We start from the raw sequence: 20,662 nt of genomic DNA, 5'->3' as shown, positions 1-20,662 counted from the left end.
TGTAAAGTAATTTTGAAGACACATCCGATGAGTGATTGGTGAGAATCCCGCTTTGTTTCCTCCACTTGTTGAAAGTAAAATGAAAATGTACAATTTTTCTTGGGGTCTATGAACGCAGCAGCGCTCCTCCGGATTTAACGTGCACGCGCTCGCTTGAGAAACGAAAAGACCTGCCGAGTTTCATTTCTGGACGACTGGTAAACACGTCGGCCTCGCAGTGCAGAGATTGAGCATCGAAACCAGCCCCGGCCTTCCTGTATGTAGTTTGCATATCCTACCCGGTATGGATTTTTTTCTCAGGGTTTTCCAGTTTCCTCCCACATTCCAAAAACATGCATGACAGGTTGATTGGACACTCTAAATTGCCCCGAGGTGTGAGTGTGAGCGCGTATGGTTTGTCATTGTGTGCCCTGTGATTGGGTGGCAACCAGTTCAGGGTGTACCCCGCCTACTGCCCTAAAACAGTTGGGATAGGCTCCAGCACGCCCTTGTGAGGATGGATGGATGGATTTCCAATAGTACATTGCCTTATTAAGTATTAACTGGTAGTCCGTCGACTAACCAAGTGCCATTGGTGATAGCTACTGTACGTGTACAATTTTCTCGTTGACCCCTGAACACATCAGCCCTCCCCCGGATTTGGCGTGCACGCGCTCGGCTTGTAAACACAAGCTCACACGTGACGGCGTTGGAGCTGAGCTGAGCTGGGTTGATTCGACGACGGCGTCGTCAGGGACACAACAAAAGAAAACTAACGAGAACATTTTTCGAAAGAAGCCAGTGGACTGAACCGAGTCGAGCGGATCCAGGGTGTCATGACAGCCGATTGGACGTGTGTCGTTCGGGCCTGCCTTCGTTCAGGGCCGCCTTTGGCTCGCGTGCCCGGCGGACCGAGCCGAGAGCCTTTGTTTCGACCGCTCGTTTCGTGCTAATCGGCTTGCTAGCTTCTTTCTAATTGTACTTTTCCAGCTAGATAGCATCAGCACTTAGCTTCAACAGCCTGGTACCCCCTTCGCGGTAACCGTCCGCCCGTTGACAAGCTTCGGCTTCGATGTCCTTCGCCATGGAGGACAACTTGGAGTCAGGCTGGGTGTCCGTCCGGCCCAAAGCATTCGACGATAAAGAACGACACAAATTCGCTTTCATCGTGGCTTGGAACGACATCGAAGAAAAGTTCGCCATAACCTGCCACAATCGGACGGTACAGAAGCGGACCAGCTTCTACGACCCGCTCCTCGAATGGAGCCCGGCCGCGGACGACAGGCAGCTCGACGCGGCGTCCGCGAAAGACCGCGGTCGTCCGGCGAAAGTTCGACCGAAGGGAAAAGTTGACAGCTGGGATTTAGTGTCGCCCAAGGTCACTGACACAGAGTCCGTGGACCCCGCGGAGGCGCCGCAATCCCCAGCGGAGGACCGCGAAGCTGTCGGCCGCCAGGACTTCAGCTGGGCCGGCCTCTTCTCGTTCCAGGAGCTCCGGGCGGCTCACCTCCAGCTGTGTGCCGTTAACGCGGAGCTGGAGCCCTGCCTGCCCGCCTTCCCCGAGGAGCCGTCCGGCGTGTGGTCGGTGCTGTTCGGCGCCTCGGCCCTGTCGTCGTCGGAGCGGGAGACGGAGGCGCTTTGCTACCAGATGCAGGTGTACCTGGCCCACGCTCTGGATACCTGCGGCTGGAAGATCTTCTCGCAGGTGCTGTTCATCGACAGTGACGACACGGAGGAGTACTACGAGAGCCTGAGCGAGCTGCGGAGGAAAGGCTACGAAGATGGGTTGGACAGAGCCAAGAGGCGCTTACAGGAGGTCAGTACATAAATTTCATTTTTAGTACTTTGATTAATTGTAGTGGTATTACCTTCATTGAAGCGTTATTTATTTACTTGACATTGACTTTTATTTTCTACTAGTAAAATATTCATCATTTTTTGGTCTCTCTGTGGTACCCATTAATTTAGTGTGCAAGGTTAGGAGGACAGCCAAGCCAGCGACAGCAACAATTGTTCAAGCTGTGTATAATGGTAACACGGCGGCAACATGGCGAGAAGTCCAACTTCAAACTAAAATCCATCCACTCTTTATCCGAATTGCTTATTCTCACAACTTGACTTGTCTTCCTACTTGCAAGGCTCATTAGTCGGAGCCCCGTTTCTCCCCTTGGATAAAGCTGCTATCCTCACCATTGTTTATTGTTTCTAAAGTGGCAGTCACATGGTCATATCACATATGACATTGAACATGTTTTTCGGAGGGCGTCAGCACTTTGCACTAGCGATCTCCACAGAGACGTGCACTTTTTTTTTTTCCAATTGTTCCAAAATCTCCTCCTCTTCCTTTATCCCACCGCTGCAACCTCCCCCAAGCGCCGTCACCTCCCATCTGTTGCCGCACTTCCCTATGCGTGTAACCAGATCCGGCTACAGGGCCACACATCAGCCCGCCGTTGGAAGGGTGTTACGGCAGGCAAAAGACAACAATTGAAGCTCGAGTTACGGCAGCTGTCGACCTCCTCCCAGGAAGCGACAAGCGTCACACGCATGGCACATGCAAGTGACAGAAACTCCCTTCTTGTTGACGCTGTTCTTACTGACTGATCATTTCCAGTCATCTTGTTATCTGCAATCGAAGGATAATGAGGACGTAAATAAGACGTTAATTCCCCCCTCCCTTGTTGTTGTCGCTAAGACCTGCCCATCGACTCAAGCACACATTGAAATACAGAAAATTGCTGCTAAAATAAGCACAAGGAGGATGTTACCTGCAGTTCCTCGTGATGTCATAGACAGAATGAGGTATTTACCATGAAGCCCTCCGCCCTTTCCATGAACAAACATTTGGGAAAATGTGCCAAAAAAACGACTGAGAATCTCAGCTTGAAATCTCCGACGTGTTTGTTCGTGGTGATCACCGTGTGACACCTGGCAAGGCAAACACTTGACGCACGGCCGGCGTGACTGTCAAATATTGACCACAGAGCGGACGAGATCACTTGTTGAAGTGGAGCCAAACGCCGGTGTGTGTGGTTGGCTAGTCTGTCTTGCAAATAAATGTTTGGGTGGTGGGTTTCAATGTTCTGTTTGCCTCTTCACACCGGATGATCTCAGAGGGAAGTGGCAGCGGCGTTTAGAATGTCACAGAATGACATCGGAAGCTTGTAATGGGCAGTGAGAGACGGGAGACGGCCAGAGTCACAAAGAGGCGTAGACGTCCTTGGAAAGTTTCAGGGCTCAATCATTTGCGACACAAATCTGAAAATAATATTTATTTGTTGCAGGCCCACACATAAAGTTGGCCTTCTCCATGCACAATATTTGTGGTTAGAAATATTAGAGCCTGTGGTTTTTATTTATTTATTTTTATGATAAGTACAGAATATTTGATTTTCATACAGTATGTTGTCCTTTTGTTAACAAATGAGGAAAAAAAATTCTTTTTTTTTTTTTTTTTTTTTTTTTGCTGGTAGATGCTTGAATGTCATGTTAATGTATTCTTTAGAAAAGAAAAAGAAGAGGGCCAAATTTGTTAGAGCTGAAAATGGCTTATTTATTGGTCGGGTCCTCGTAAATATTGAACGCGTGAAAGATTATCGGCGTTGACCTGTAGCGGACTATCAGGGCAAAAAAAAAGCCAATATTAAACAGAATACCGTTTTTAGACAGGTGGGGCCGCATAGAACATTCTTGTAAAGAACATTTTTACCTGATTTCCCGTATAACTTTTTGCGAGGAGTGTATTTTAAACTAAATTGGTTTTCGAAAGCATCAACTGTGATTCATAACAATCATATTGGATTTAAAAAAGCGTCTTTTAGGCTCACTGAAGACTTCTGACATTGTTTTTGATGTTTACAAAAATGTTCATTCTCTGCCTTGTTGGGCAACCGTCAATTCTGCCAAGCAACAAGTAGCAAACCTGCCAGGTGTCTTTAGTCTCTGCTGTTTTTTTTTTTTTGTTCTCAACCCAAGCCAACCTGGCAAACGAGGTGTGTTGTTTCCAGAGTTTGAAAAAAGTGCTCTAGCAAGACTGAGCAGCAGCTCCGGTTCTGTGCAAACTGGTAGAGTGTGTCGTTGATGACGGGTTTGCTACATCTGTGGCGGCCTTTACGTGGTCCTGTAATTACACGTAGAGCCCTTGCTGCTAAATTGAGCTCCTTGGAAGCCTGGAATGCACAAAAGTGAGGCAAGGCATGGACTCCATTTTGATTCTCTTGTCTTCAACCCTTTGACGTAAAAAAAAAAAAAAAGTAAAAATACATTTTACAAGCGTCAAGTGTTCAAAAAGTTTTACATTATGAGGAACGTCCATTGTTGGTCTTAGGTTAGCATTCCCCGTCTGTGGGGTTTCGCATTAGATGTTAGCATTAAGTTTTATTTTATAATAATAAGGCGACGGTTACTTTTGACAGCGAGTCACCATCCTTGACCCGACTGTCCAACATTCACACACACACACACACGGGACGAGTGGTTGCCTTGGAGATGGCGCATGGCCATAAACAGTAGCAGCAGTGTTACCTCGCCTGAATGCTTCACTTTGTGAGCCCCTCACACCAGCCTGATGCTCATAAAAGCGCCTCTCTTCCATGTTCATAATACATGCATTTTGTTTTTTAAATATGCTTTATTATTATGGCTCAAACATGTACAAACTGGCTGAATTTGAAAAGTCGCCGCAATCCCAATCATAAATCCAACCCTCGCTAATCTGGGATTAAAGGGAATCTGTGGCCGGAGTGCTTAGTGCAGCTCAACAGCGTAGTGGAGTGTCGTTGTCGTAGTGCTCACTGGAAGTAGACAAGGAGAGGCTCAAGTCTTTGTATTGTACGGCACTTGTTGTCATTTGACACGCCGCTTTGCCCATCTCGCACGCACCTCGTTACGGCTCAAAGTTGCGAGAAGTCACTAACAATGACAATATTTGAGCACACATTTAGATTTGTTATTAACTCATTTTCTACCAGCTCAGGTCAAATGATGGCACTTTTTGACGCGTATACCCGTCAATGGCAGTGAATGAATTCGGGGAAAAAAATGAAAATGTAACCAAATGTCCAGCCCAGAAATTACCTCGATTTCAAAGGTGGGCAAACTTTTTGATTGGCGGGCCACAATGGGTTCTGAAATTTGACAGAAGGGCGGGACCAGGAGCAGATGGATGGAATGAAAAAAAATACATTTAATTTTAAGTGAACAAAGGTATGACAACAATATTTATGTCTTTGAAAAAACACAGCATTTAGAAAATAAAACATTTCATTTTTTTCAAGTTTGGCGGGCCGGATTAAAACGTGTAACGGTCCGCATGTGGCCCCCGGGCCGTAGTTTGCCCACACCTGCTCTATTTCTTAACCTGCTGCGTTTTACCGACAGGCACTCGACAAGCACCGGGCCTTGGACAGCATGGTGGAGCTGTTGCAGGTCTACGAAGAGGAGGACGAGGCGTACGGCCAGATGATGGAGGCCGCCACGCAGCTCTACAACTACCTGCTGCAGCCTTTCAGGGACATGAGGGAGCTGGCCATGCTCAGACGGCAGCAGATTAAGGTGACACACACACATACACACACGCGGATCCAAAGGCCATCTGTTTTAAGGCTTAGTAGCAGCTACGACTAACTAGTTTGTCCCGAAGCAAACCCCAAAGCCAAGTCAGCACACTGGGTTTGTTCTACACTTGCGGCAGTACCAAATAAACGTGGTGGACAAACGGCAAAGAAAAAGCAAAGCACTCCCAGAATGACTCCTGCAGTGGACCTTCAGTTCTTCAAGTGTAGGATGTCTTTTCCAGCTGCTTATCTCAGCCTTGTGGGCAGAGTCAACTAAAGTGAAAATAAACTAGCTCACGTCTTCTTGTGCCAGATAAGAGAGACGCCGTGTTTCCTAGCTTGCGGCGGGTCTGTGTTACGCTAGCGGACGTGAAAGTCGAGGCGTTAAGTTTAGCAGGGCTCGCGTCTTTGGCGTGCTTGCTAGCGGGAGAATGCTAAAGAGCAGGATGTGAGGAAAGCGTCTGACGAGAAATTGACGAAATGCACAATACTAATTATATTAATTATAATTATTATTACAGTGGTACAGATAGTACATTTTAAACAGTAGAGCAAATACTGTTTTGAATAACGTCATTTGCTTCTATCAGCAACGAAGGGAAAGCAGATTTTCTTTTTCCCTTTTAATCTGAGATTTTATTTGCAGACATATCATGGCGACCATACACAGAGACGGCTTTGTGTTCTGGTGATTTAGAAGTTGTGCACGTTTCTGGTCAATGATGTAATCTCCCCTCGCTTGTTCCTAACTTCACGCTACTCTTATGCCTCACGTGCTCACACACTCGCTGGTTGCAGTACACGCACACGCACACACGCACACATCTGCTTTACATTTAGGCCCTGGCTGGAAGTTCTTCTGTGGACATTTTCTTCCTTTAACACTCGTCAGGCGAGGGTGAGGCGTTGTGGAATGACAGAGGGGGGGGTGGAGATACATGGGAAGACATTTGAGCATTTATTCCTTATCCTTGATATCTAGTATTTATGTTTGGCATATTAATGGGACAACTAGTGAAGCAAAATTGTGAAATAGTTGATGGCTTCCTGTTCTATAAATCTAATATTAAATACCAGCTTTTATGTACCTGCAACCTCTCCTTCACTTTTGGCGCCCTCTGCTGCTCACTGTGTACATTACACCTGCCTGACTTGTACCTGCTTATTTCTCTCCGGTCAGATCTCGCTGGAGACAGAGCGCCTGGGTCCTCGCCGGGTGGACAGCCTGAGGAGGGAGGATGAGGAGTGGCAGAAGAAGGCGCACGCCGCTGTGCTCGCCATCCAGGACCTCACCGTCAAGTTCTTCGAAACCACCAATCGAGCGCAGAAAGGTAAACGCCGCGTTCGGGCACAGTGAACCCCGCCGCTGTGACGCACTTGCGTCTCTTGTGTGTGTGTGTGTGTGTGTCTCAGCACTGTACGAGCGCATGCGCGCCGACCAGCGCCGACTCAGCAAGTCGGCATGGGCGGCGGCGGTGGAGCGCATGGAGCGGCTGCAGTACTCCGTTTCCAAAGAGACGTTGCAGCTGATGCGGGCCAAGGAAATATGTCTTGAACAGAGGAAGCACGGTCTCAAGGAGGAGGTAGAGTTTGTGTGTCTAAAAAAAATAAAAACACGTGGCCTAGTGAGTGACATTTTGTTTTTACCATCAACATTTCATATTTAATCACATAAACTTGACCTGTTTTTTTTTTTTTGTTTTGTTTTCTTTTGAGTCAGATGCGAAGCCTGCAAGGCGGCGAGGATGCCATGCTGCACCTGGACCAGCTGGAGGCGCTCTACTACGAACTCCAGCTGCAGCTGTACGACATCCAGGCGGAGGTGCTGCGCTGCGAAGAGCTGCTGCTCACCGCGCAGTTGCAGAGCCTGCGCAGACAGATCACAGGTGAGACAACGACTTGTCGCCCGTGTCCTCCCAATCTTTGTCCAAACGTTTTGCTCAAGTAAACAACGACAGCAACATAGTCCGCAAAATACGCTAGTACCTCCGCACACGTAGAAAATAGGATGGCCCTTTTTTTGTTTTCCTTGCAGAGAGGCAAGATGAGGTGGTGTACTACGACGCCTTTGAGAGCCCCGATGCCATGAAGGGGGCCGAGGACCCGGCCGGACCGCCGCCTCTGCCGCCACTCCGGGATGATGAGCAACTGGGGATGCTGCGTCAAAAGACTCGGCAGCTGGAGACCCGCAGGGGACGCATCACCACCAAGAAAGTCTACCTCAAAAACAAGAAGGTGACCCGGCCACTTTGAAAATCGTTAGTTGGCAACAATGAGGACGTTCTGCAGAGAATTTCTCCCTGCGCCCAAAAAGAGAGGAGAACTCGCCCTTTCTGATTGGTTTTATTCCTCACGGAACAGGAAATCTGCATCTCCAATCACAAGCAGAAAATGGAAGCGCGTCAGGGCGTCCTCGCCCATAACACGTCCCTGCAGGTATGACCGGCAGCCCCCGAGCATTCGGACCAACTTGTAGTTTGAGGCCGAGTGTGATGGCTGCTGCTGCTTTGCGCTACAGGTGCGCGAGACGGAGGAAGAGGAAGCAGAGCGCAATGCGCGAGTTAGTCTGGAGAGGCAGAGAACTCTGGAGCGACTTCGCAGCCTTAATCAGGTAACCTCCAGTCTTCCTGTCTTTGTACATTGAAGCCTCACGTTTGTCAACTAAAAGGCGATTGCCCATCCAACTTTTCCCTCCTACTCTGTTTTTGCATCTGTGTCAAGTTGTCTATTTCAAATTATTTTTTGTCCTGGTGCCAAATGATTCCACATCCCTTCGCGTTTCAAATGCCTCCTTGTGCTCTTGCGCCCGTGTCAAATACTTATTTGCGTTTGTATGACTTTGTGCCCACTCAGCGTTATCCAGGTCACGTGACATTGAAGTCCAGTCGCTTAAGGCTTCTTCAGACGAGGCGCCGAGCTAGTCAGCCTCCGTGCACGCAGGCGGCCGGCGTCCAGACGGACCACGTCGCCTCAGACCTGCCGGAACTCTTTGTGCCTCCTCCGGGGGACATCTGCGAGTCCTTACCAGCCATCCACCTCAACGACCTGGACTCGTCTGCTCCGTTCCTCTCCCTGCCGACGTCGGTTCTCACCCTGGGTGGGGCCCCTCCTCCGCCCCCTCCGCCTCCGCTCCCTCCTCCACCGCCGCCGCCATCCATAACCGTCGAGCCACGTCCGGCATCGCCGCGCGAGTCCAAGCCCGCCTCGCTCCCCCTGGCTCCGATTTCGCCCCGCTTCTTCGACAGCAGTCAGCTGCTGACCGCCAGGAAGAAGCTCAGGAAGACGTCGGCTGAAGACGCCACGCAGTGGAGGAGAGGTGAGAGAAAACATTTAAGAGGATTAAACTAATTTAATAGTCAGCACCTTCATATTATCCACAACACAAAATAAATTTTAAAAAGTTTCTATTTACACTGAATAATTTAATCAGTCTAAAATTTGAATTTAGCATTTAATTTTTTTTTACGCATTTTTGTTGTTACTACAACTTTTTAAAAATTACATTTGCATTTGTAATGAATGCTATTTTTTATTATGTAAGTTTACAATAAATATAGGCTAAAGGTACTTTATGACTCTCACTTGAAATAATTGTATTTTTTTTTTGGTGTGGTCAGCGAGCTCCCCGATGGATGAGGTCCTGGCGTCCCTGAAGCGCGGCAGCTTCCACCTGCGCAAAGCCGAACTGCGCGTCCTCGCCCCCGACCCAGACGACGACGGCGAGAACATCCTGGCGCAGATCCGGCAGGGCGTGCGTCTCCGTCAGGTGCGTGCACCGCCAGAGCGGCCGCGTCGCAGCGATCGCTTCGCACACTCGGCCGACGCCCTGACGCGAAGCATCCACGAGGCCCTTCGCAGGATCAAGGAGGCGTCGCCCGAGTCAGAGTCAGAGGATGAAGGCCTGCCCTGCGCTGACTGGGAGAACTAAAACACCCGGGCCGTGGTATTTAGTGCAATTGGAACAAACACACAAAAAAAACTTTTTTGTATCTAAAATGGGTTTTGTACAAGTGGACCACTGCACTCGTTTGTCACCTGTGTACTTTGATGTTTACCGTCGTACTGTACTTTTCCCGAAGGAGGTCCATGTGGAAATGCACATAGCGCCCAAGTATTCTTGAGTTTTTTTCACCATCTTATTTGATGAAATTCAAAATATTTTGTAATGATTTTACATTTTGTGTTTTGTGGGTTTAAAGGAACGATACGCCGTTGTCAGCCATTTTAACGCAATGATATTGACGTTATGGAGCCTCATTCGTTGTTTTGAAGCTCCGTTATCAGCCATAGTGAAGCAACAATAGGAAAGTTGTGGAACTCAATTTTTATTGGCAGCGAGTTTTGGTGCTCCGTTTGACAGCGAACTGTGCGAGTTCTGGGTCTCTGGTATCAGACGTTTATGATCAGTAAATTCTGGAGCTTTGTTTCTTATCTATTTAAAGCAACAAGAGCTTCGTTGTAAGACTTTTTAAAAGCAACAATACATTGAGCTCACTTTTACCAATCGTTTGAAACAACAATATGCAAATTCCACATCTTGTTTTTTTTTTATTCATCTATTTTCAAAGCAAAGTTTTGGCCCACATTTTTCGGTCATTTAAACGAACAAGATGCAACTTTGATCACCTATTTTGAAAACAATGACACGTTTGGTTGTAAAATTCTGAAACGTAATTTAAAACAGCTCCTCCCCAACACGCTGCCTTGGCCCTCTCGATGCCGATTTCATTTTCCATTGATTTTTGTACCTTACATTTTCTTTTTGATTTATTTTTTATATATATTAAGTGTGCTGTGTGTGTGTATGATTTGATTGTTTTTTTTAACTTCCATCCCATCACGTATGAAATGTGTCAATCGTACTGTTCCAATCGTGGAGCAACATGCTAGCATCCGTGGGAAAGTTCAAGGTGGGAGTTGAAGATTAGCATCACACGCAACAGGAATTTTAGGGTGGAGTTAGCTTAGCATCACAGCGCTAACAGACTTCTTTTTCAGGGGGGGGGGGGGGGGGGGGGCTGTTGTTGAGTTAGCATTACAATGCTAAAAAAAATTTTGGGGAGGTTGGCGTCACAACAGTATAGCTTCTGGGTTTAGGGTTTTTTTTTTCTTCCTGAAAGCTGCTAGCGTGTTGTTGTGTGTTGAAATTTTAAGGAATAAGTCTGCTTTTGTGATGGCTTTTATTTTGAAGTTTGACAGAGTTTGTACTCAGACCTCGCAGCAGACGTGCAATAATAATAAGCCACGTGTCATGGTACACGTCCCAAAAATATATATGTGCATGCATACGTGTATTCAAGTATTTATTGATGCTTCAAATTTTAAAAAAGATTTGTATATTTGTTTTGTTTTTTAAATGCTCTCCTGACATTCCGCCTTCCTTTTTTGCTTTTCTTTAAAAATAAACACCCCCCCCAAAAATGTTGAGTCAGTAACTTAGTGATAAATGTTTGTATTTTATTTCATTGGGACATGTGTGGGTTGCCTTGAAAAAGTTCAATTTGATCTGTGACCACAGACGCAACACACATTGTGCTTTTCAATAAGGAAAATAATACTTGATGAAAACACGACATTTTGGGCATAATGATTAATTTATTGCAGCCTTCTGGTCACCACGACTTGTTTGTGTGGGTTTTAAATCCACATGTAATTTTCAATTTTATGTTTAGTTTGTCAGTAAACTGAGTGTCAATAAACGGCTAGAAGCCTTTTTTTTTTTAATTAGATTTGTTCAATAGAAACTACTGGTCGTTCAGTGACTTTAATTCACTGCTACCAACTAAAATGTTGCTAGGAAGTAAAAATAAAATGCATATCTCGCGGTATATACAACCACCTAGTTTCTCAGTCTCAGCCAATGACTTGGTAGCACGGCTGGACGACGTTATAGAGCAAAGGAACCACTTTGATTTGGCAGCGTGTTATTACTATGTCACAGCCAAAAGCTAAGCAGAGCTGCAGTGTAGTTAGCACAGATAACGGTTAACAGTGCGAACAGTATTAGCTTCTGACGATAATAAGTGGTTGACTGGTATCTGCAGGCTATTTCGTTTTGGCTTGGTGATGAACTGCAGCACTGGATTGTGCCATGGAGTTGTAATTCATCACTCATATATTTTCCCCCACAAATATGACACACCCTTGAAAATGTGTAACTTTTTTGCTTTAAGATTCATTTGTAAAATAACTTTTTAAAAATATACATCTATGTGTAAAATTACAACTCGTTGCTAATTGTCAAAACGTGTCAAATGTCCTGGCAAAGACGTTTTTTTTCTCCATTTTAGAATCTGACAAAAAAATGCATACATCTCAAATGTGATTGACATTTTACTTAGAAACTCCAAAATGACAATTTTGTTGGAATAATACAGCATCAACATTTTAATTGAAATACTTTTGACGACAAGCCCTTAGTGTTTCTCCGTTTTTTGTTTTTTTTTGGCAACAAAATCAACTGACTAAAAGGCAAGGTCAGCACCAAAAACAACAAATAAAAACAAAAAACCTTTGGCAAAAAAAAATTAAAAATCCAAAGAAGCTTTAGATACTTGATAAATAGTTAAAAAATATTGCCAGTTTTTAAATACTTATCTGTCAAAATCACTCAAAACTTTCACCACAACGGTGAAAAGCGAAGTACCTGAAAGTGACGAAGCTTGGGCTAAACCCTCAGCCGCGTAGTCGTCTTTGTATTGCTGCTTGGCGGCTCGCCAACGCCCTCCCGAGTCCAATGAGCTAACAGCGTACCGTTGTCAAGTCCGCGCACCATTGGTTCATTTGGCTGATGATGTCGTTTGAAAAAAAAAAGCAAAGAAAAGGCGGGCAAGAACTCTCCAAGTTGGATGATTGAATAAGCAAGAAAAAAAAAGTTCCAGTGTGACGGCAGTAAAGGCATCATCATGATCCCGGCCATTCACTTGGCTGTTGTAAACGATCCGAGTGGGCGTGGCAAAAAAGTGAGCAAATACCATAAATGCGTAGAAAGCGTGTAAACATCTCGAGACGTTGTGGTCCCGTGTCGTGGCGACGTGATGGCGGCAGTGAAAAGTGGCGCTCGAGCCGCGTTCGAGCTGCGTTCCAGTTACATCCGAGGTGCATCTCATCTGATATCAAACGCCATCCCAGCTGGAATCCAACAACCTGGTGCATCGGAGCTGCAATCGAGTAGCATTCTCGGTGCACCAGCTGTGCAATTAAGCTGCAAGTCAATCCGCATCGGAGCAGCGTTGGAGCGGCATCCCTAGCTGCACTCGAGCAGCTTGGCGAGAGCGTCCCGCAGCTCGGTCAGCTCAAAGATCTTGCCATCGAGCAGCTGCAGCAGCGAGCGCAGACTTTGGCGGAAGACCTCGCGCTCCCGCCGATTGGCATCCACGCGCTGCTCCAGCTCGCCCAGCTGCACCTCCAGCGCCTCATTGCGACGCTCCACTTCCTGGGAAAGACAAAAAAAAAACTGGAAAATCAACTTTGGTAAAGGCCATGAACCAGAAAGCTGATATTTCGGTTAGAAAATGAACAAAAGTCAACAATTTAGTTTAGAACCTGACCGGGAAGCCATTTTTTGTTTGAAGCTGCCATTTTTTAATGACATTCCAACGCTCACCTGTAGCTTCTGCGTGAGCGAGTCTCTTTGGAACTGAAACTGGTTGGCACTCTGCACCTCAGCCTTGAGAGACTCCAACTCCTGTCACGAGAGACAAAAGGTGTTAAAGGTCAGAAATTGAGGTATGAGGCGTGATCGTGGCGCACGTACGTCCTCCTTGGCCTTCAGTGCCGCCTCCAGCTCCTCGATGGTGCGGTTCAGCTCCGTTTTCTCCGATCTCACCGCCGTGGTTTGGCCGCTCACGCACTCTAGCTCCGTCACCTTCAACGGCATTTAAAAAGTTGTGAGGAGGAAAAAGGAAAAACAAGGAAAATGTGTCGACAGCCCGAGGAAAAAAAAAAAGTCAAGGTGATAAAACACCAAATGGACCCCAAAGCTAAAACTTGCAGATCCCTTTTGAAGCACCTCGTGCGCCTACCCGTTTGTGTAGTCGCTCCGCCTCCTCCTGGTAGGCGGCCAGCTGCTGCTTCCACTGCTTGACATTGGCCGTGGACTCCAGCAGCGCCGCCGTTAGTTTAGCGTTGTTGCCCTTCAACGCCGCCAACTCCGCCTCCAAGTGCTTCCCGATGCTGGAGGAACTAGAGCGAGACCTCAGCACCATTAGCACCAATATTGGACGCTCACCGTGCGATCATCAAAGAGTAGCCGATTCATCGATTGAAGTGATTCATTCGAGCATGACTCGCGGATTAAAAGTCGACGTTCAAGTGCATGCGTTGGTCAGGTGTGAACACAATTTGACATGCTGTCACCTGTGCGAGAAGGGAAGTGCATTGTGGGAAGGTTCGGCTCGGGCCTCTGCAGGCTGAGGCGTGCCCGCCGTCGCTCTCTCGTCTTCGGTGCCATTCACGCTCTCCGGCGTCAGCGGCGACTGCAAGGGGCAGCTGGTGGACTCCTGAACAAGAATTATTCACAAATTTATGGAAATTATTTATATACATATATTTGATGACACTAATGTCTCCATCCTCAAAAAAAGAGCACAAGGGTTTGTCCGAGGGAATATCAGAGAGCGATGATGCCAGTCCACCAAAGAGGAAGGTATAGCGGGAGTTTGGGGACTTGATGTAAGAGTGAGGAGAAAGGGTCAACACGAGGGGGGGTTCGAGTTTGTTCCCGTCACATTTACCTTCTTGAACGCGGGTTTGTTGGTGGGCAACACGTTCCTTCTGATAGTGCCGCCCTGCGGGGTTGGTCGGGCAGAACAGAGGGCGTTACACACTAGTCCAAGTTGAAGGTTAGCTTAGTTGCTCGGTTGTCGCGCAGCTCGTAGCTTAAAGTAATGATCACCCGAGCTCACAAGAGGCAACTGAACACTTAGTCGCCGACTCCCACGTCACTTACGAGAGAGAAGAGCTTGAGAGGGCCGGAGGGTGGGGCTTTACTCTCGGACAGCGGACAATTCGACTAGCTGATACGTGATGTTTGACCTCTCATTTTACGTTAAATTGTTCTTTCATGTCATGTGTTTTGATCGACTAAAATCTACCTGTGAGGGTGTGCTGGTGAGCTCCACCTTCTCATGCGACTTCTCCTTGGCGAGTCGGGCCGCCTCCTTGAACTCGGCAAACTTTTCCGCAAACTGAAAAAAAAAATCAATCAAAAGTAAATCAAATAGCAGCATGCTAACAAATTAGCGGTTAAAACAAATAAAACACCTTGCTCAAATGGCTCTCGCACGAGAAGCCCAGCCCGTAGACGGTGTTGGCGCGGCTGTCGGCCCACTGGCCAAACTTCTGGGAGGTTTTGGTGAAGGTCATGTTGGGGGTGATGGTGCTGTTGATGACGGCCTGGCGCACAAGTCGACATATTCAGCTTCATGCCAACGCCACAATGTCGCACTACAAGTACGACTTGAGATGAATTTGAGTTTGTCTTTTCGGCCCCTTTCGAGGTTTACAGCGCATGCTATTAGACCGAGGATGTGTGGGTGGACATTTCGTGAGTACAGACCTTGGATCCATCCAGGCTGATGATGCGGTAGACGTTCCTGGTGCTGTCAAAAAAGTAAGAGACGGTGACGGCGTGTTTGCTGGTGGGAAGCCAGTTCTTCTTGGTGGTGGGGTCGATCTGGAAGATGTGCGCCCGCGTGCTGAAGATGGGCTGCTCACTGCATGGGGGACAGGACAGCGTAGAATAATGTGAGGCACAAGTATTATTGTTGACCACTTGAGGTTGCCATCCTCGCGTTGCACACTAAAATATTTGTGACGTTGGAGTGCGTGTGCCTGGTGAGTGACATGGGAGTCAGTGAATAAAAGTGCTTTTTTATTATTACAATTTTTTGGGGGTGAGATCTCTGCCCTGGATAACAAGGAGTGCAAGAAGACATTTTACAAAATTTGCCTGCATGTGCCGATAAAGTCGATCAAAAAGTCGACTGTACAAACACGCTCTTTTGTTTTATTAAATATAATATCTAAGAGGGTTCCAGTACTATTACTATTATGTGACAAGCAGTGTGTCAGATGATGTCATGTTTCCAGCACAGCCTGGATTCAAATGTGACCTTGTGTTTTGCATGTAGCCATTGTTCAAGCATAATCCCCTTTCGCCGCCCAAATGAAAAGCAACGAGGCGTTCAGGAATCCACTGGATGGATGTGATGAGTGCTGGGGATGGGTGGGTCAAAACCAAATCCTGAAAAAAAAAAAAAAAAAAGCATTCCCGGCAATGCGAGCTGTTCTGTTGTGGCGAGAGACGCTTTCAAAATAAGATGTTCCTGGTGACAGTGTCAATGTCGTAAAAACCTTCCCCGGGATTCTGAGTGAATGATTCCGTCAATAAAAGCGGCGCACATAATGGGCTCTTCACCAGCGTAATTCTAAATAATCTGACTCCAAAACACACGGCCGTTTTGGCAGCCGTAAACCGGCATTACTTACTTAGATGCTGCGTTGCCATGGCAACAGGCCACGTGACCGCATCTCTCTCACTCGTTCTCACTCCCCCTCTCTTACCCTTCCACAAGAACTCGCTCGGCCAGTTTGATCTGATCCACTATATGTGGGCTTGTTAAGATGTGTCTGTTCTATTCTGTTTCATGTTCGTATATTAACATAACAAATAGCGTGTACAGTATTTCATTCTCTTTGGTGTTGTGTGCCAATAAACGTCAACTAGGGGTGATAAACAGCTGCCTTGAGCCAAGCACTCTGTGCCTCTGTATGCTTGTAGAATTATGCATGAGTAAGAACAGGTACAAAGGAATACTTGAAAATCTCCTAATTTTAAAAGTGTTATAAGAGGCCACAATTTGATTAAAGCATGTTGGACTTAAATAATTGCTCTTAATACGTTTTCGCTATCGCGAGTTTTATGTTATTGCGGGTGGGTCTAGGATGTATCCCCCGCGACAAGAGAGGGTTCACTAAGCTAAATTAGACAGGAAAAAAACTAACTGGTACTTTTATAACACATTAACAACCATGCCAGTGCCTTACCATCCACAACCCAAGCGCTAACCCTTGTGTGTCAGAATTGACACACGACAAAATGTGCCAGTGGATTTATTGACAGCTGCTGTCCTCACGAGCGACTTTAATCTCCTGTGAGCGTTTATTAGCGAGCAAACGGTGGCTAAGCGGCTAGGCTAGGCTAGTAAAGGCTATCCGTGCAGACTGGTGGTGTGCGTTTACGAGCTTGACAGGGACGCGGAGCAATATGCGGAGGTGCGCGAAAACAAAACGCGCTCGCGGTTTGGCATTAGCACCGCACGACAAATAAGTAAATGAAGCGTACCCCATGGTTGCTGGTGTCGTCCGAGTGGTCCCGAAGACGCTCCCCTCCAGCCGCCGCCGCCCTCCCCGCTGGTCCTCTCGCTTCTGTCCTCGCTCTCACGGTTCACTCCGACATGGCCTGACGTGTTGGCGGCCGTGGGTGCATGCGTGCCCGGACACGCATGATGATGCTGACCGCCGCAAACCCTCCTCCTCCGCCGCCCGGTTAGCACCTGCTAACACCTGCTAGCATGGCTCGGCTCGGCTCGGCTCGACTCATTAAAGCGCCACTCGGCTGGAAGCGAATTAAAACTCACTTTTCCTACTAGTTGGTGCGAAATGCTTTCAAACGAGGTTATTAGTACTATTTTTTTTTTTTTTTTTTTGTAAAAATATTTTCCGTTTCAACTCGCTACTGTACATCATTCGATGCTAGCTTTATGGCTATTGGGTCTCATAAAGTGGAGAGACGTAAGCCGATGACGTCATCACGTAACACTTTATATTGCACGTGATTGCTTGAATGTTGTCGATCAAAAAATTATATATAAAAAAACTAGTGACATGTATCCATAGTTTGATTTATTACAGTATACTTTTGTTTTTAACTATATCCTTTTTTTTTTACATAGTTGACCATTGTCCCCTCATAAAAACTAAACAAAAGGCATGAAAGACAGAATATTTTATTTGCAGTTTCTCCATTTGTTACTTAATCAGTGTTCTTTGATTCATTTTCCATAAATTCACCCAAGACATGTCAGCATTTCCTTTTCCCACATTTGAAAATGGTGGTTCTCCATTTTTACAACAAAAGGTGATTATTCTTCTGCAAAAAATTCCAAAGTAAACAATTTCCATGTGTTTAGACAACAAAATCTCTGTGGTATATTCTGAGGATACGCATTTCCTCCCCCAAACAACAGAATCTTTGGGACCTCCCAAAGACAATGTATCAAAAAGTTTAGCTTTGTAAGGTGGGAAAAACGCAATAAAGTGGCATTGATTTTAACATCCTGAATTTGTCTGACACAACTAAGCTGGTTGTGGTGGGGTGGTTGTTTTTAGCGAAAGGTCAATTGACAAAATAAGTCACCAGCTCAAGTCACGTCCGACATGTAGCGAATGCCTCGCATGAAACACAGGAAGACTGGTTTTGTATTTCAAGATTGCGCTGAGCAGAGAAACTCGAGTGAACGTGTTTGCAACTGCAGAACAGCGGAGAGGCAGTGAAGCAAAAAACATCAACAAGACGGTTCAACGATGGAGGCTTTGACAGTGGACGACGACGTTGACACAGAGATGCAAGTTCTGACGCCCGATGACGTTGCCAAACCGGACTTGGAAGCTTTTGATGAAGTGGAAATCCTTCAAAACAGGTCGTTTGTAACAAGAGCAACAAAGTTTGTGTACACTGAGGATGTTTTGGGTCAAATTTGATTCCTGCCTATGAAAATGGATTTTATATTTACTTACTTGTGTTTATAAAATCAAAGAAAATGGTGACCCATGTATTAATGTCAAACAGGCTTTTAATACATTTTGAAAAGATTTGTAATCATCGAATCTAGACAATTATTCTGAGGATATTGTTGGCCAGGGTCAGAATCAACCCGGATAATGCATGCATGAAAATTGAACAATATGTGAGGGTTTTTAAAAAAAAAAAATGTCCAAACGTCTCATCAGCAATATTCAACATTCTGTCCTTTAGTTTACGTGAAGCAGTCCACGACGACAACATCCGCCCAAAGATGCACTGTTTGGTCATGGACACCTCCTTCTCCATGGTAACCATGCAAGGTGAGGACAGCGGGATCGCGTGGGAAACCACCCCGAGTCGCTGCTCCACGTCCCGGGCACCCGAAGAGGAATCCACCAAGGAATTTGGCCCTCCCGCAGGAAAGATTATCTTTGTTATGGATGAGGATTTAATGTCAAGGCGGAAGAAATCGAAAGCTGAAAGACAAACGCAAGAGAGAAGTGACATCCCACCACATGGGACACTCACCAGCGAGGTTCTGGAGGAATTCTTCTACAGCGGTAAAGACGACGACCTCAGCCACCTGGCCCGGGAGGACGCACTTGAGGAGGTCAAACAGCCTCCGCCTCCTTCTAAACTCAATGGATCGACTTTGTTTGGAAGCCAAGAGGATGTCTTGACTCCGGTCTTTCTACCTGAAGGGCCACCCAAGATCACCGACCCCGTTTTGTCGGAAGAACCGAAAGCCATGGCCTTCCTCTACAATGACCTGTATGAGCAGGCAACTGGAAGTCGGAAAAGGGAAGAAGATACAGAAAGTGTGACCTCTGAAAAGTGGTACCACAGAAGGGGTTCTGATCTGGAAACGAGAAGCTACCTGGAGAAATATGTCCTCATTGATGAGACACCTGTGGTGAAGGTCCAACCAGTTCTCGAGGGCACATCTCCACTTTTATCCCAAGATTATGATGATTTTCCCTGCACGTCCTCCCAGGGTGAAATGCCAAACTCAGAGGAGGAAATTACGGATTTCTTTAGGTCAAGTGCCACTTCTTCTCCATGTGACGTCAAGGATTTTGTTATCTCGCAAGAAGAAAATGACAGTCCGCCTATGAAGCATGCCACAGTAACGGGTGCAGAAGATACCGGAATGCCAGAAGGTGGCCATGCCGTCTTTGCGAATTCCTCTGAGCCTGACTGGGAAGGGATGGATGTTGACTACATGACTTCAGAAGACATCAGTGCTCTGTTGGATTCTAATCAACAGACGTGGCTGCAAGACTCTGAAGTCGTGAGACCGTACCCTCCTCCCAGGAGAAAATCTAGGTCTACTCTGAAGGAGCGTCTCGCGCTAGGACCTCTCACCCCGGCAGAGGATAAACTTACCGGCAAAGAACAGCGAGAGGAAGAAGGGGATGCAGATCAGGAGAAGCAATTCCCTTCTGACAAGCTATCCGCCAACGACGTTACTGACGAGAAACCTGTCGAGGAAGAGGACATTAACGTAATTTTAACTCAAACACAACCTGAAGCATCCGAGTCAGAAAAAATTCATCCTGAAAAACAAGATCATTTGACATATTTGCCAATCAAGCCAGCAGCAAAAACAAATTGTATGATCCTTTAAAATTGGAATTCATCATCAGTTTATCATGGGAGTTAGGTTTCAGACCCAGCCGTTATAGGACAGTGAACAAACCCGCACATGGACCTTGAGCTCGATATAGTAAATGAGAGATTGCAATTTGTGTAGAAACTGCGTGGGAATGCTAACAAACTAATTTTGTGAAATTCATTCAATTATTGAAATGTGGCGACCTACATATGGAAGTAAATATTCAAAATGTCAAGTAATTTGGCAATTTTATCATGAAAATGTGGGAATTTGGGAATTGTTACAAATGCTGTAGTGAGATGAAGCGTTTGAGACTGAAATGGTTTGAATTGATTAAGAATTGAAGAAGGAGGTCAAAATGTAAAATACCTGAAATCATTTGGGAGTATTGAATTAGTATTAAATAATGAAAAATGTTGGAATTTAACACATTTGAAAAGCAGTTGAAGATCTCCTGAATGAATCCATCACTTTAAGTTAGAATGGGAAAGATGAAAACTTTATTTGAAACAAGTCAAGGATAATAGTTTGTTCAATTACTTTTCAAGTTGCTGTGGAAAGGTAACAAAAAAAATCTTCAAAAATCCCAAAGTTATTATTTATTACACAAGACAATTTGAACCTTTGGTACAGATTTTCACAAGGATCCTGGAAATCGACACGCATGATTTGCTTTCATGGGCCACATATAATGAAGTGGTGGAA

At 46.1% G+C, this 20,662-nt stretch overlaps 3 protein-coding genes across 4 annotated transcripts; 2 read left to right on the top strand and 1 right to left on the bottom strand.

The window, feature by feature from the left end:
• Positions 1-159: 159 nt before the first annotated feature.
• jmy (junction mediating and regulatory protein, p53 cofactor) lies at positions 160-10,546 on the top strand. Its single transcript, XM_088281924.1, has 10 exons — positions 160-1,795; positions 5,359-5,532; positions 6,715-6,865; positions 6,948-7,117; positions 7,255-7,420; positions 7,570-7,769; positions 7,896-7,970; positions 8,053-8,145; positions 8,388-8,850; positions 9,152-10,546. The coding sequence occupies exons 1-10, from the start codon at positions 1,052-1,054 to the stop codon at positions 9,460-9,462; spliced, it is 2,547 nt and encodes an 848-aa protein (XP_088138050.1). The 5' UTR covers positions 160-1,051; the 3' UTR covers positions 9,463-10,546.
• Positions 10,547-11,854: 1,308 nt separating this feature from the next.
• Positions 11,855-17,318, bottom strand: LOC148319039 (homer protein homolog 1). 2 transcript variants are annotated; one of them, XM_088281929.1, is made up of 10 exons: positions 16,882-17,318; positions 15,094-15,250; positions 14,799-14,930; positions 14,630-14,722; positions 14,270-14,323; positions 13,893-14,035; positions 13,559-13,718; positions 13,291-13,401; positions 13,141-13,221; positions 11,855-12,969 (listed from the first exon to the last, which is right to left on the bottom strand). In XM_088281929.1, the coding sequence occupies exons 1-10, from the start codon at positions 16,884-16,886 to the stop codon at positions 12,781-12,783; spliced, it is 1,125 nt and encodes a 374-aa protein (XP_088138055.1). In that variant the 5' UTR covers positions 16,887-17,318; the 3' UTR covers positions 11,855-12,780. The 2 variants fall into 2 exon arrangements, with proteins under 2 accessions (XP_088138055.1, XP_088138053.1); XM_088281927.1 differs by lacking the exon at positions 14,270-14,323.
• Positions 17,319-17,556: 238 nt separating this feature from the next.
• Positions 17,557-20,272, top strand: LOC148319038 (uncharacterized). The gene is made up of 3 exons (XM_088281434.1): positions 17,557-17,676; positions 18,074-18,238; positions 18,574-20,272. Exons 2-3 carry the CDS (start codon positions 18,123-18,125, stop codon positions 19,967-19,969), a joined length of 1,512 nt encoding a protein of 503 aa, XP_088137560.1. The 5' UTR covers positions 17,557-17,676; positions 18,074-18,122; the 3' UTR covers positions 19,970-20,272.
• Positions 20,273-20,662: the final 390 nt, after the last annotated feature.

Source organism: Idiotropiscis lumnitzeri, chromosome 18, assembly GCF_059441095.1.
Source record: "Idiotropiscis lumnitzeri isolate Australia: NSW breed Sydney's pygmy pipehorse chromosome 18, RoL_Ilum_1.0, whole genome shotgun sequence".
Classification (NCBI taxonomy): Eukaryota; Metazoa; Chordata; class Actinopteri; order Syngnathiformes; family Syngnathidae; genus Idiotropiscis; species Idiotropiscis lumnitzeri.
Note: the sequence above shows the minus strand (reverse complement) of the source record. Positions and strands in the feature narration are given on the sequence as shown.